The following is a 15723-nucleotide window of genomic DNA, read 5'->3' on the forward strand; positions in this document are numbered from 1 at the left end:
ATTATTCCTTTGGAACTATATTCAAAGGAATTTAACACAAAAGCGAGGCAGGTGAATTTTTCCAACTTCATCTGAACATGCAGCCCAACTTCACCACAAGAGGGCAAGCAGCGGCTATCCATGGAAGATAGCTCCACAGGTTCCTGAGACCTGAAAGAATTGTTCTGGCACAGAGGACCACAGCAACTTTGATGGAAGCTGTAAATACAGTCAACAGTGGAGTCACTGCAACCATGTCTGGCAGCTAAATGGGCCTTGTAGGCATTGAGAGAATAGTAGACATCACCAGAAGGAATTTTAGCCAGGCAAGGAAAATGGTGGATTCTATATAGCAGCTAAGGTTTGGGTTGGTAAAAATCTATGAGATCCCCGACCACCTTGAGGAATCTCAGGGACAGTTGGGGAAAGGGTCTTTTAAGAAAAATCAGAGGTTCTGCAACCAACTAAAGGCAGAAACGAGGGAATGTGGGATGTTACTATTATCATGGCCCCATGTTTACCCCACCTTGGTGTGTCCTAGAGAATGTTGATCATGGGTAAGCTTCCATTCCTAAGTTATTTCTTTTTACATTGTGTATTAGTTTTCTATCGCTGATGTAACCAATTACCACAAGCTTGGTGGCTTAAACAATACAAATTTCTTTTATCTTACAGTTCTGTAAACCGCAAGTTCAACAAATATCTCCCTGGGCTAAAATCAAGGTGTTTGCAGGGTTATATTCCTTTGTGGGGGTCCTTGGGGAGAATCTGTTTTCTTGCCTTTTTCAACTTCTAGATTTCTTATACATTCTTTGGTTCATAGGTTCATAACTCTTTTTTCCATCTTTAAAGACAGCAATTGGCTGGTAGGTCCTCTCACACCATGTGTTTGTTTCTCTGACCCTTCTTCCATTGCTGTCTGTCTCGTTCTCTGATCATAGCTGGGAAAGTTTCTCTGCTTTTAAGGACTCATGTGATGGTTAGATTGTACCTATAGCATAATCTTCCTATCTAAAGCTCCGTAACCTTAGTTGCATCTACAATATCACTTTTGCCATTTAAGGTAATATAACCACAGGTTCCAAGGATTGGGATGTGGATATCTTAGCAGGCGGCATTATTCTGCCTACCACACATTGCTTGGAAGAGCTTGTAGCATAAGGCCCACATCTCATACCTCTTTGTAGTCCCTGTTTCCTGCGAATAGTAAGAGACCAATATATTTTGTTGAACATAAAAGAAGTATCTCACTTGCCAACTACTTTTATTCTGGTCAAGAAGATTCATGCTCCCCATGGAGAAAAATGTGATGATTTGGGACATTATGCCAACCACTTGGCTCCACTCATTTTTTTGTCTTCCCTTTTTCCTCCTTTCCTCGGGATTTTCATAGAGTCATTCAGTGTAAAGATCGTTGACCTACAGCGAGGTTCCATAGCTTACTCAACACCAAGTAAGCTTTGCAAGCTGAGAAAGGTGAGTAGGCTGACCTTTCTAGGCCTCAGTTTTCTCACTCGTAAAATGAAAAGGTTAGACTAGATTAGCCTCAGGTCCTTGTCAAATGTCCTATTCTATGATTCCGTAATCCCTGAACACAAAATCTCACCTGGTCCAAACTCCTACCTACCAGAGCCATTGCCCACAGTGGAGCATCTCTGGCGGGTAGACACCCAGGTCTGTCTAAGCTTTTTCAGTGCTGAGGAACGGCCACCGGGAAGGTTATTCCCATTCATAACACCTGAATATCCAAAATTTTTTCCTACACTAAGAAGAAAATGTGACAGTCTCTCTTTATTTATTAAATATATGTAAAATGGAGACAAAAAAGATCTACCTCACAGAGAAGTTCAAATAAAAAAATATACTTGAAAATACTATTTAAAAAGCAAAAGTGCTGCGTGTTAACTGTCGTATAATTATTGGTATTATCAATAATAATCTAGGTTTTTAGTAACCTGTACTTGTGCAATCTATGGTGGGTTGTACATTTATCTTTTAAAAAATTTAATCTTGTTCATTTCAGTCCCCTTCAGGTAAAACATTAAAAATAATCCTGAATCAAAACTCTGACATATACCTTTCCGGCTATATTATTGAGATATGGTCAACTATCAGTTAATATTTTTTTAAAGAAAACACCCTTTTTATATTATTTTCCCTACTTCATTGATAATAGTAAAAAGAACAGAGTTTTAATACATACTACTGGCTAAATAATTCTTTAAAGATTGATGCTAATTATTTGATAAACACTCTTTGAATATGATTTTCCCAATAGCTACCAAATTAAGACTACCACATCCACGCAGCTGTGCAGACCAGGAAGCTAGGAAATGCCCTGTAGATGCTTCTCTATCATGCTTCCTCCATTTCACCTCCTTGAATGTCATCAATAACAATCCTTCTGTTAATACCTTGTAAATCTCTTTGTCTCCATTGTGTGAACTCACCCCCTCTTCTTTTCTTGTCTAAATTCCTGTAAGAATCTTCTAACTAGGCTTCATTTCTTGATTTTACCCTTTGCCTACTCTTTCATATTACTCCCAGAATGATTTTTCCAACAAGCAAGTCTTACAATGTAATACATTCCCCCATTTAAAATCATTACATAATTACAGAATAACATCTCTTAATGATAGTGAATCTCCATAAACACTCATCTTATCTCTACTGCCTAGTATCCTCCAGTCATCCTGACTCATATTCCCTACAACAACCAAAAAAACAAGAAGTACTAAGCCCTCTCACTGCACAAGCATTTGCACACTCTGTTCTCTATGCTTGTAATTCCCTTCCCTCCTAATTTACCTGATAATTCCTCCTGGTTCTTTAGAACGCAACTCATCTCTGAGAAGTAAATGTTCCCTGAACTTCACGTTGAATCCTCTCTTATGCAGACTTAGGTTTAGATTATTAAAATGTCACTTCTTACAAGTCATTTTTGTAAGCACAGCTTTAAATCTTTGGTGAACTAAAAAACAGTAAAGTTTATGAATGGGCAAAGCTGAGGACAGATCCCGCTTTCGTCGTGTTGTGCTCCTACAAACTGCAGCATGAAGAGGCAACTGGTCTTTTTTGGGTTCTTCCCTTTGCTTTGCACTCACAATGAAACACAAAGAGAAAAGCGTGGATATTATAGCCAGAAAGACCATGACTGATACCTGTATCTACTTCTTAACAGTTCACACTTTGGAATTGTGGCAGAGACTGTGGTGGGTTCTGCTCACCTTGCCTATTACTGCTCCCTAGGTGCACTGAAACTACTTAAACCACCCTTAAATCTAGGTTCAACCATGTAACTAGCTCTTGCCCATGGACCATAAGCATTAGTGACGGTCACTTCTGGTCTGAAGCAGACTGGCTCATTTCCCCGTCTACTGGCTGCATGGCAGCAGGACAAGCTGAAACCACATATGAAACGTGACCAAGCCAAGCATGAAGACTTTATTCCTAAGCAGCTACTGGGAGGAGAAATGCCCAGGGAGAGCCACCAAACCAAACAGTTTAAAAAAGAACAAAAAATATATTATATTAAGCCAGTGGGACTTAAGATTGCTGGTTATAGCAGCTAGCATTAATTATCCTGAGGAATGCAGGCATATTAATTTTTCAGAGCCAATGTTTTCCACATCAGTAAAAAGGAAATAGTACGTCTGACAGTAAAGGTAAAAGATAGTGTCGTTACAATGCTTGATGCTTAGGTTACTTCAGTGGGATACATGTAAATTGGGAGGACATAAAAAGATTTGCTTGTATTTTTTATCTTGAAATATATAGAAATAAGCTTGCACTAAAATTCACTAATATTTCATACAATGAAGTGACAGTGCACCCTCACGGGTCTGTATGTCAGAGGGTCATACACCATGTGTGGAAGGTGAGGTATACTGAAGAAAGAACAGCAAGTACGTGAAATAAGGGATCGATGATTTGCAAGTTGCATTTGTTCGTGCAGGTTTACCATACTGCAGTCTAGGATATCAGTGTGGTTTAGTTTATACAATAAAAACCAATAAGCAGTATAATCTCAGCAATACCTTAAAATGAGAGAAATTATAATTAACATTTTTTCTTCTATATAAAGGCTTACTGTTATCATCTGTCAAAATACTCAAAAGAGATGTCACATTTAAAATATTATTTGTTTTTCCTTTTATACAAAGGCAACTCTCCTATGTTGCTATCTTTTCTTGATAAGTACTGGCAAGAGGATGCTACCAAGCAAACAATTGTGAAAAAATAAACATCTTCAAGGTAAAAAAGAAACTTTTTCAAAAAGAACACATTATGGGGTTTGAAAATTTTTGGAAATGTTACCATTCATTATCTTGTGTTTTTGTCACTAAAATGATAAATTTGTCACCTATGAATTCTCTCAACTTACATTACTTACAAAATTTAAAAGAATTTCCTAACCTCTTTAAAAATTATCTTTAGGTTGGGTGCGGTGGCTCATGCCTATAATCCTAGCATTTTTGGAGGCCAAGATGGGAGAGTGGCTTGAGGCCAGGAGTTCGAGACCAGCTTGGGCAAGAACAAGACCCTATCTCTATAAAAAATAGAAAAATTAGGGGTATGTGGTGGTATATGCCTATAGCCCCAGGTACTAGGGGGGCTGAGGTGGGAGGACAGCTTGAGCCCAGGAGTTCAACGCTGCATGAGTTATGATGATGCCACTGCATTCCAGCCTGGATGAAAGGGAGAGACCCTGTTCCCTACCCCCCCCCCAAAAAAATCTTTAAATTGAATACTTCTGGTTAATTTTGAAAGCAATTATATAACATTTCTAACTAGTCTACATAAACTGCTTTGATACCAGGGTAGATGGACAATTTCTATACAAATTTTAACAAAAATATTTAAATAATTGGTCGATGGGATTGAAATATTTATACCACGATACAGTCAGAATACTTTTTTCCATTTGGACCACTATGTTTTTTCAAATATCACAGCCATTGAAATCAAATATCACATTGCACTGAAAAAAGAAACAAATTTTCAAATCATATATTACAAAGTATTAAGACAATACTTTTATAGATAATGAAACATTTTTAAATCACATTACTGATTATTAAAATATCTTAGTATGAAGAAATTTGTTACATTAAGATACATTTCCTGAAAGCATTTGACCTACAGTTTATTTCTGTGGGTTTTATAACATATGCTATGATTGTGATCTTACATATATGGAGATTATATATTAAAAAATATACATGTACCAGAGATGCACACCCATTTTTTAAAATAGTTTTTTAAATTAGAATAAATGATTAAAAGGAGAGACAACTGCTCTCAATGATAACTATATCACCTGAAATTTAAATAACTTTATTTGGAACCACTAGGATAGTATCATGAGAAATATTGTACAACTGTGTCATCTCTTGTTTCTTTATTAACTTCAGGAAATTTATCCCTATGAGTCATGGTAGAAAAATAAACCAAAGAACAACTCCACGACAAATCTAAATTACAAGTACACAAACTGGGCATGATTGAGCAATGAGATTGAGAACTGCAAGTTAAAAGCATCAGGGGTTTATCTAAAACCTTTTTATTAGTCAGGGTTCTTTAGAGAAACAGAACTGATACACATACACACACACACACAGGGACTTCAAAAAGTTCATGGAAAAATTGAATTAAAAGGTAAAAATAAAGAATATAAACTTTATTTCTCAATATAAGCTCCATCAAGTTCAACCTTTGTTCTTGACCGGTCCACTTTTGCTGTGACTGGACCACTTCCACCTCTTGGTAGCCATTGCTTTGATTGTGCTTTGTCTTCAGGATCATACTAGGAAACCCATGTGTCCTGTCCTGTCACAATTCTTTGAAGAAATGCTTCAAGATTGTGCTCCCATTTGTTTAAAATTTCCCATTGACTGTAATCCTAGCACTGTGGGAGGCCGAGGTGGGTGGATTGTTTGAGCTCAGGAGTTCGAGACCAGCCTGAGCAAGAGCGAGACCCCGTCTCTACTAAAATTAGAAAGAAATTAATCGGACAACTAAAAATAGATAGAAAAAATTAGCCGGGCATGGTGGCGCATGCCTGTAGTCCCAGCTACTCGGGAGGCTGAGGCAGGAGGATCGCTTGAGTCCAGGAGTGTGAGGTTGCTGTGAGCTAGGCTGACGCCATGGCACTCACTCTAGCCAGGGCAACACAGTGAGACTCTGTCTCAAAAAAAAAAAAAAAAGACTAAAAAAAAAGAAAAAAAAAATTTCCCATCGAAAACTCTCCTCTTATTTGCAGCTGATCTGGATGCAACGGTTTTGGCTCCCTTTGAGTGGAAACTTTGCTCAACTTTTTAGGTCAGAACTGTGTAAGTGGAGCCAATTGCGATGGTGTTGGCTATTGTTTGTGCTGTTAATCATCAGTCCTCTTCAATGAGAGCACAAAGAAGATTCATTTTTTTCCTAAAAAATTAATGTGGATGACCCTCTACTGCGGGCTTCATCTTCATCATTGTCCTGTCCCTCCTTAAAACAAGTTAACCATTTGTAAATTTCTGATTTCTTGGGGGCACTGTCCCCATAAGCTTTTCAGAAAGCATCAATGATTTCACCATTCCACCCAAGCTTCACTGTAAATTTAATGTTTGTTCTTGCTACAGTTTTAGCAGAATTCATGTTGTTCTGATAGGGGATTTTTAAAAACTGTCTTATCCTTCTTGGTACCTCAAACTAGATCCTGTTCAGACATGTTATAACAGGTAAGTACAAGTTTATTTTGGTGCAAAACATATTTGAAATATATGCATAGTTTTTATCATAATACCCATTTTCCATAAACTTTCTTTTTGGAGACAAGGTCATGCTCTGTTGCCCAGGGTAGAGTGTTGTGGTGTCAGCATAACTTACTGTAACCTCAAAGTCCTGGGCTCAAGCAATACTCCTGCCACAGTCACTCGAGTAGTTGGGACTATAGGTGCATGCTACCGCACTTGGCTGATTTTCTGTTTTTGTGTGTGCGTGTGTGAAAATGGGGTCTCACTATGTTGCCCAGGCTGGTCTCAGACTCCTGGCCTCATGTACTGCCTCAGGCTCCCAAAGTGCTAGGATTACAGGCATGGACCACTGTGCCCAGCCTCCATAAACTTTTTAAAGTCCCCTCAGGGGGAAGGAGTGAGAAAGAGAGAGAGAGAATGAGAAAATAAATATCTATGAGGAAGTGGTTCACATGATTCTGAACACTGAGAAGTCCCATGATCTGCCATCTGCAAGCTGGAGACGCACAAAAGCCAGTGGTTTAATTCAATACAAGTTCCAAAGTCTGAGAACCAGAGGAGCCAACGGTGTAAATTCCAGTCCCAGGCCAAGGAGATGAGATGAGATGTTCCAGTTCAAGCAGTCAGGCAGGGGAAAAGGGACAAATCTTCCTTCCTCTGCCTTTTGCTCTATTCAGGCCCTCAGTGGATTAGATGATGCCCACCCACACTAGGGAGGGGGAATCTATTTTACTGAGTACATAGGATAAAATGATAATCTCTTCTAGAAACACCCAGAAATAATGTCAAGTTGACACATAAAGTCAACTATCACATGTCCACCCCTTGTCAACTTGGCACTCATATACATCTCCTTAAACCATACCTGATCTCCAAATAAAGCCAATAACAAAGTCATAATTCCCCTTAACATAGTATAACTATCCTGCATATAAACAAAATTGCAGTTACCCCTTTCCCAAAAAGAGGAGGTAAAGTCCTTGAGTGGTGTTTACTCTTCTCCTTGACATCCCATAGCTTAAATACTGGATGAAAAATTAACAATACAGTTGGCCCTCCACATCTGTGGGTTCCAAATCCACAAATTCAACCAATTACAGATTGAAAATATGTGGGGGGAAGAATGGATAGTTGTATCTGTACTGAACATGTACAGACTTCTTTCTTGCCATTATTCCCTAAATAATACAGTATAACAACTATTTGCATAGCATTTACATTATATTGGGTACTATAAGTAATCTAGAGATGATTTAAACTATACGGGGAGATGTGCATAGGTTATGTGCAAATACTATACCACTTTATGTAAGGGACTTGAGCATCCATGGGTTTTTGTATCTGCTGGGGGTCCTGGAACCAATCCCCCACAGATACTGAGGGAGAACTGTACTTAAATATTGTCATATACAATAAACACATCTTATGTTACATGATAAGGGAATAAGAGAGGAAAGAAAACAAAGATACACACAAACATATTCATAACAAAATAAGGAGGAAATAGTCATGACGATTATAGTCCTGTTTCTGTAACTGGTTACACAGTTGTAGCTGGCATTTGTAAGTACCTTCTTCAACTACCCAATCCGTGTTCTAATATCTCAGCTGGTCATGGTTTTTTATCTGACGAGGTGACCCAAAACTTCATTCCTGAAGGATCTGGTCCTGCCTAGATTGAGTTGTTACAGTTTTCCATTGACCTTAATCACAGGGCATGTTAATACTAAGACATGCCCTAAGCTATCTCCTGTATTCCAGACATGCTCTTCCTCACCTCCTTTGTGTAGTAGCTCAATTTTCTCTTGGTAGTCAGGGTCAATCACCCTAGCCAGCACAATAACTCCCTTCTTTGCCTCTTGATTTAGAAGCATGAGGAGCCAAAAGTGGCCAAGCAGCAGTCTTAACGTCCAGCTCAATGGAATCATTGTTGTGTCTCCTGGTGGAAGCATTCCTCCCTCTCGGACAGAAAACATAAAGTCAGGGGAACAGGAAGGAAAAATTTTGCAATCAGGTGCATTGCTCACAGTTCTGCCCACTAGGAGGCTTTCCCTTTACCACTGTCCTTCAGGGATGTTTCAGAGAGGAGTTAAAGTAGCTTTCTACTCTCAGGTGGTGCCTGCATATAGTGAAGAACCATCTGTAAACTTCTTAGGGAATTCCCCATGAGGCCATAGGTGCAGGCTGGGAGAGAGAAGGTTGTAGCAGGAGGGAGGGCCATGGGCATTTGGACCACTTCATGTAACTTGTACCTTCAGAGCCTGCTCAGGCCTCATGACATACATACTGCTTCCATTTGATGACAGAGTATTGCTGTGCACACCCAATTTTACGGTTTGTTGAGCCAGATAACACCCAGTTCATGACGGACAGGGCAGGTCCATGTTAATTCAGTGGCCCATAGTCAAGTGTTCAGTCTCTAGTAGGCCCAGTAGCAGACCAAGACCTGTTTATCATAAGAATAGTAGTTATCTGAGGATAATGGCAGGGGTTTGCCTCAAAATCCTAATGGCCTGTATTGTGATTGCCTATAGGAGCCTGCCAAAGGCTTCAAACCACACCCCTATCTGCCACTGACGCTTCAAGCACCAGTGGATCTGCTGGATCATATGGCCCAAGTGACAGAGCAGCTTGCACAGCAGCTGGACCAGTTGCAGAACCTGCTCTTGCTCTGGGCCTCACTCAAAACTAGCAGCCTTTTTGGTCCCTCAGTAAATGGGCTGGAGTAACACACTCAGATAAGGAATATATTACCTCCAAGATCCAAAGAAGTCCTCTAGGTGTTATGACTCTTTCTTGGTTGTGGAAGGGGCCAGACGCAACAACTTACCTTCACCTTAGAAGGGATATCTCAAAATGACCCACACCACTGCACCCTAGAAATTTCACTGAGGGAGAAGATCCTTGAATTTTAGTCAGATTTATTTCCCACCCTCTAACATGCAAATGTCTTACCCTTAAGTCTAGAGTAATTGCTACTTCTTACTGACTCCAATCAGGATAATATCATCAATGTAGTGGACCACTGTGACATCTTGTGGAAGACAAAATCGATTAAGATCCCTGAGAACTAAATTATGATGTAGGGCTGGTGAGTTGGTACACCCCTGAGGTGTAGGTAGGACAGTGAAGGTGTATTGATGGCTTTGCCAGGTGAAACAAACTGCTTCTGGTGGGCCTTATGAACAGGTATGGAGAAAAAGGCATCTGACACATCAATAGATGCACACCAAGTACGAGAGGAGGTGTTAATTTGCTAAAGCAATGAAAACACATCTGGTACAGTAGCTGCAATTGTAGGTGCCACCTAGTTAAGCTTATGATAATCCATTGTCATTCTCCAAGATCCATCTGTCTGCTGCACAGGCAAAATAGGAGAGCTGAACGGAGATGTGGTGGGAATCACCACCCCTGCATCTTCCAAGTCCCTCATGTGGCACTAATCTCTACCATCCTTCCGGGAATGCAGATTGCTTTTAATTTACTATTTCCTAAGTAGAAGCAGTTCTAATGGCTTCCATTTGGCCTCTCCCACCATAACAGCCCTAACTCCACAGGTCAAGGAACCAATGTAGGGATTCTGTCTGCTGCTAGGTGTGTCTATTCCAATTATGTATTCTGGAACTAGGGAAATAACCACAGGATGGGTTCAAGGACCTACTGAAACCACTATGAGATGGATATGAGATAAAACTCCATTGATCACCTGATTTGCATAATCTCCTACTCTGACTGGCTGGTCATAGCAATATTTTGGGACTCCAGGAATCAGTGTTAGTTCAAAACCAGTGTCTGGAGTCACCAGAACGTCTGATTTTTTTTCCCCAAACGTGATTACCCTGGTAAAAGTCAATAGGTCCCTTTGGGGAAATCTGGGAGAATTTTCAATAGTGTACTGGGGTCCTTTCTAGAGGGGACCTGGACACTCCACCATTCAAAGTGTTCTGGGTCTGTACATTGGTTCAAGTCTGGTAATTGAGGAACCATGACTCTGTTTTTATGATTCAGGTTAGACTTTTGTTCACTGGACCTAGAACTTTTCTGCTTATATTGATCAAGTAAGAATGTAGTAGGCTTCCTATCTGTTTCATTCCTGAGAATATCATTAACAATTAGCCAGTGCCATATGTCTGTACAAGTCAGCCTATTCTGATTAATGTTTTGACTCTGCTGTCTATTAATGCAACCATGCCCACCTTGACTTTGGCGGTTGAGGGCCACCGCTTGGCTCCTGCTACCCTGAAATCCAATTACTCCCATTGCATTTAGGTTTCCCAATTCAGTGACAGCAGTTGCCACTGTGAGGTCTGGCCTACAAAGAAGAGCAATCACAGAGCTCTTCGAGGATGCCAGAGTTCCCCTCACAAATTTATTTTTTACAATATTGATGAAAGGTATGTCTCCTGGACTCTCGTAGTGTGGGTGTGTCATAAATGACTAATTCACTCTGATATTCCAATATCCTTAAGCCTTTGAATCCCTTCCTCTACATTAAACAAGGCATGTTCTGCATATCCAATTCACTCATAGTGAGCCAACTTTTGATTCATGTTTTAGCCAACCAAACTGTTAGAGATCCTTCTAACTCCCTAAGTTGAGTTGCAATATTAAAAGTAGCTTAGTGAGCTCGTTATCAATAAATTCAGTCTAACCCAACTTTATGTTCCTTCCATTATTTTTTTTATTTTTATTTTTTTGAGACAGAGTCTGGCTCTGTTGTTTGGGCTAGAGTGCTGTGGTGTCAGCCTGGCTCACAGCAACCTCAAACTCCTGGGCTCAAGTGATCCTTCCTGCCTCACCCTCCCCAGTAGCTGGGATGGGACTACATAAACACTCCACCATGCCCAGTTAATTTTTTCTATTTTTAGTAGAGGTGGGGTCTCGGTTTTGCTCAGGCTGGTCTCCGATCCTGACCTGAATCGATCCTCCTACCTTGGCCTCCCAGAATGATAGGGTTACAGGTGTGAGCCACGGCGCCTGGCCTGTTCCTTCCATTATTTTCCCACACCCTTGTTATCTATTCCCACACATACCCCCCTGGATTGTTCTGTACAAATTAGAAAACTCAAGTAGCTCTTTTGGAGTATAATGTACCCTCTCATGGGCTGCATATTTTATATCTCACCTTTAAGGGCCTGCTGGGATTTGAGTCTAGTTATAGATACAGGAGCAAAGAGAGAATCAGCATTGTTTTACCAGGCAACTGCCTCAGGGGAGGTCATTACAGTTTTCTCAGGCATCTCAAACAATGCAGGTTTAATACCACATGGAAGGGTGACACCTCTGCTATTGAGCATGGAGATTCTGCTGGGGAATGAAGACCCCTTCCACTGTTAAGGAAGATTCATCAGAATGCAGGGGCTCAATGTCCCCAGCTTCATCAGGGTCTTCCTATACAACCACATCCCAATTTAGAGGATGCTATTTTTTTCCAATCAATGTTCTCACTTCAATAGCAGACACCCTGCAAGGCTGGACGTTTAACTTGTGTTGTAATTCAGCCAGTCACAGGATGAAGTTCTACCTTTGATTTTCAGCAATTTCAGCCCTGCAGCTATAGGAGATAAGAGTCGGGCGCGGTGGCTCAAGCCTGTAATCCTAGCACTCTGGGAGGCCGAGGCAGGTGGATCGCTCAAGGTCAAGAGTTCGAGACCAGCCTGAGCAAGAGCGAGACCCCGTCTCTACTAAAAATAGAAATTATTTGGACAACTAAAAATCTATATAGAAAAAATTAGCCGGGCATGGCGGCTCATGTCTGTAGTCCCAGCTACTCGGGAGGCTGAGGCAGTAGGATTGCTCAAGCCCAGGAGTCTGAGGTTGCTGTGAGCTAGGCTGATGCCATGGCACTCTACTCCAGCAACAGAGTGAGACTCTGTCTCAAAAAAAAAAAGAGAAAAAAAAGAGTCTCCTTCAGGACACACACAGACGCTCATAAGTCATTTATGTACTGCTTGAGCTGGGATTTCATATCCCTGAGCTCGTCTTTTTCTTTCACCACTTTGTCTAGTGTCATAGGAAAAACCAACCAAACCAAAAATGTTTGAAAGTATCATATATACAGTCACCTAGCTCCTCGCTTCCTCCAAGTGGTTGATTAGGAGTAATCAATGCAGATATTTTACCTATCTCCATAAACAGTTTGTGCCACGGACTATCTATCAATGTTCTATTTACTGTTGGAAGTAGAGTCTAAGCATCTTTAAATCTCATCAGATTAGAGAGTCAGAAACCCCAGAACCAATTCAGAAACTCATCCTTAAAATTGTTTATATATATGTGTGTGTGTGTGTGTGTGTGTGTGTGTGTGTATAAAAGATTATGAGGAACTGACTCATTATGGAGGCTGAGAAGTCTCATGACCTGCTGCCCACAAGCTGGGTTTCAGGAATGCCAGGACTATAAATGAGTCTGAGTCCAAAGCCTGAGAACCAAGGGAGCCAGTGGTGTGAAGCCCAGTCTCAGGCTGGAGATGAGATGAGGTGTTCTAGTTGAAGCAGTGAGGCAGGGAAAAGAGAGTAAATTCCTCCTTCCTTGGCCTTTTGCTCTATTCAAGCCCTTAATAGACTAGATGGTGCCCACCCACACGGAGGAGGGTAATCACTTCACTAACTCCACAGGTTCAGATGCTAATCTCTTACAGAAACACCCTCACAGACACACCCCAAAATACTGGTTAACCTGTACCCTGCAACTATTGCCAGTCAGGCTGACACATAAAATTAACCACCACAACCTTCCAACCACAGTGGTATTCATTAAGGAAGGAGGTATTGATACACTTAACAACCATTATCTCAGTCTTCCCTGATTGCTGCTTATTGGGGACGATGGAAATGATTAACAATTGCATGTGGCACTAGCAGTCATTTAACCTTAAAATAAAATTTAACCATAAAAAGGAAAAAAAAAGGCAGAGAAGGACTAAGCAGAAAAAGTGGGGGGAAAGGCCTGAAAAGTTCAGAGTCTGCCAAGAAAATGACTTCAGGAATTCTTAGCCATTGATTCAGTAAATTTACTTTCAACAACTTCAGGGTTACCTCAAACTATGTCAAAAAGGATTGAGTATCACAGTTTAAATACACTTTCCTAAAGAGAAACCAATGCGCAGAGCGAGCAAGGTATCTGATCCTTGTTCAGCTTCTCTCTTACCTGTCTCGGTTATTTAACTTACCATACAATGTTGCCATACACGCGGGATGCTCTGCATCGGCTTTTGCCTCCACTAACCTTTGCTCTACAATTATGTACAGGTAGAGAATACACATCTCAGCCAATAAAATGTAATTCCCTGGTGCCATCGCTAGATGTGACCATGACAGAGCCATACACAAAAAAGACAATGGCATGTTAGAGTGGAGGGAGAGCTGGGGATAACTGAAAACCTGATTCCTACAACGCTTTTCCTTTCAGACAAAGACGTTGAAACCACCATCCGCAATGAGCAGCCTGACATTAAAGATTATGAAAGGTTTAGACTTGAACCTAGATCTTGTGACTCCCAGGCTTCTTCTCAGTCTAGCCTCCTTGCTGTATATTTGAGCCTCATAATGATTTTGTGTAACCAGCATCTACGACTTTCTCATTTTCTAAACGGCAACAAAAGCAACTAACAGGGATTATTGTGGAGGCCTAAAATGATGCTGAGAATACAGGTACTTAATATGTTTTTCATTTAATAAAGAACCTTTAAATATAAAAACTTGTTAAGTTAATGATACCACACTTCTTGGCTTTTTTTCACACAATTTTTATAATCTTTCATTTGGCCTCACCCAGTTTCTTAAACTTTTGAAATAGTTAAGATAGGTTTAGGTTAGATCTCCTGTGAGTCTACAAGGCAAGTTTCAAAGTAGGGGAGGTTCTAAGATCTTGCCCTTACTTCACGTAGGTTGGTTTAAACTAGGTCTTTCGGTAAAGCAAGTCAGCATATGGCCCCAGGTTTCCTTTGTCCCCCCCAAACTCAGCAGTATCATGTTCATGGAGCAGAAACCATTGGACCTGGAAGGTTAGATGGTCTTTCTATTGATATGAGGATATAGGGGAGCTTAACAACATCACCAACAAATAGGATCTAATTGACATTTACAGACCACTCCAGAAAACAACAGCAGAATTATTTTTAAAAGCCTATGGGACATTCACTAAGATAGACAATATCCTGGCCTATAAACAAAAACAAAACAAATTAAAAAAATCGAAATGGTATAATGTGTGTTCTCTGACTACAATGGAATAAAACTTCAAATATCAAAAATAACAGAAAAACCACGGAATACTTGGAAATTAAATACCATACTTCTTAATGGGTCAATGAAAAAGTCTCAAGAGAGATTTTTAAAATACAATAAACTGTGTGAAATAAATACAACATTTACAATTAGTGGGTCACAGCTAATGCAGTGCTGAGAGGGAAATTTATAGCATTAAATGTTTCTATTAGAATAGGAAAAAAGTCTAAAGTCAATAATCTAAACTCCCATCTTAGGAAACTGGAAAAAGGGATGTGAGGGTGATCTGGCTGTGACATCTGTCACCCGAATGATTGCCAGGGTTGATTCGGCTGATCTGGCTGGCCAGGCGGGTGTCCCCTTCCTCCCTCAACGCTCCATGTGCATCCCTCCTGATGCTGCACCCTCAGTCAAAGACGACAACCTTCCCCAATAGAGGAGGACCTTTCTTCAGTCAAGGGTATACGAGAGTAGCTGCGCTCCCCAGCTAGAACCTCCACACAAGCTCTCAAGAAATTAGAAAAACAAGAACAAAATAAATCCAAAGCAAAGGAAAGAAATAATAAAGAGTAGTTATCAATGAAATAAAAAACAGAAAACCAGAGAAAAATCAATGAAACAAAAAGCTGGTTCTTTAAGAAGACTGATAAAATTGAAAACCTCTTGTAAGACTGACCAAAAAAAAAAAAGGACACAAATTACAAATATCAAGAATGAAAAAGGGCCGGGCGCGGTGGCTCACGCCTGTAATCCTATCTCTCTGGGAGGCCAAGGCGGGC

The 15723-nt window shown here is 40.4% G+C and overlaps 1 protein-coding gene across 1 annotated transcript in view; it reads right to left on the reverse strand.

The window, feature by feature from the left end:
• Positions 1-14014, reverse strand: part of STYK1 (serine/threonine/tyrosine kinase 1) — a 72589-nt gene extending 58575 nt beyond the window's left edge. The window contains exon 1 of the mRNA XM_012661254.1: positions 13866-14014. Coding sequence (XP_012516708.1) covers positions 13866-14014 — 149 coding nt within the window. The remainder of the gene's footprint in view (positions 1-13865) is intronic.
• Between the last annotated feature and the right edge of the window lie 1709 nt (positions 14015-15723).

Source organism: Propithecus coquereli, unplaced genomic scaffold (assembly GCF_000956105.1).
Source record: "Propithecus coquereli isolate 6110/MARCELLA unplaced genomic scaffold, Pcoq_1.0 Scaffold700, whole genome shotgun sequence".
NCBI classification, from domain to species: domain Eukaryota; kingdom Metazoa; phylum Chordata; class Mammalia; order Primates; family Indriidae; genus Propithecus; species Propithecus coquereli.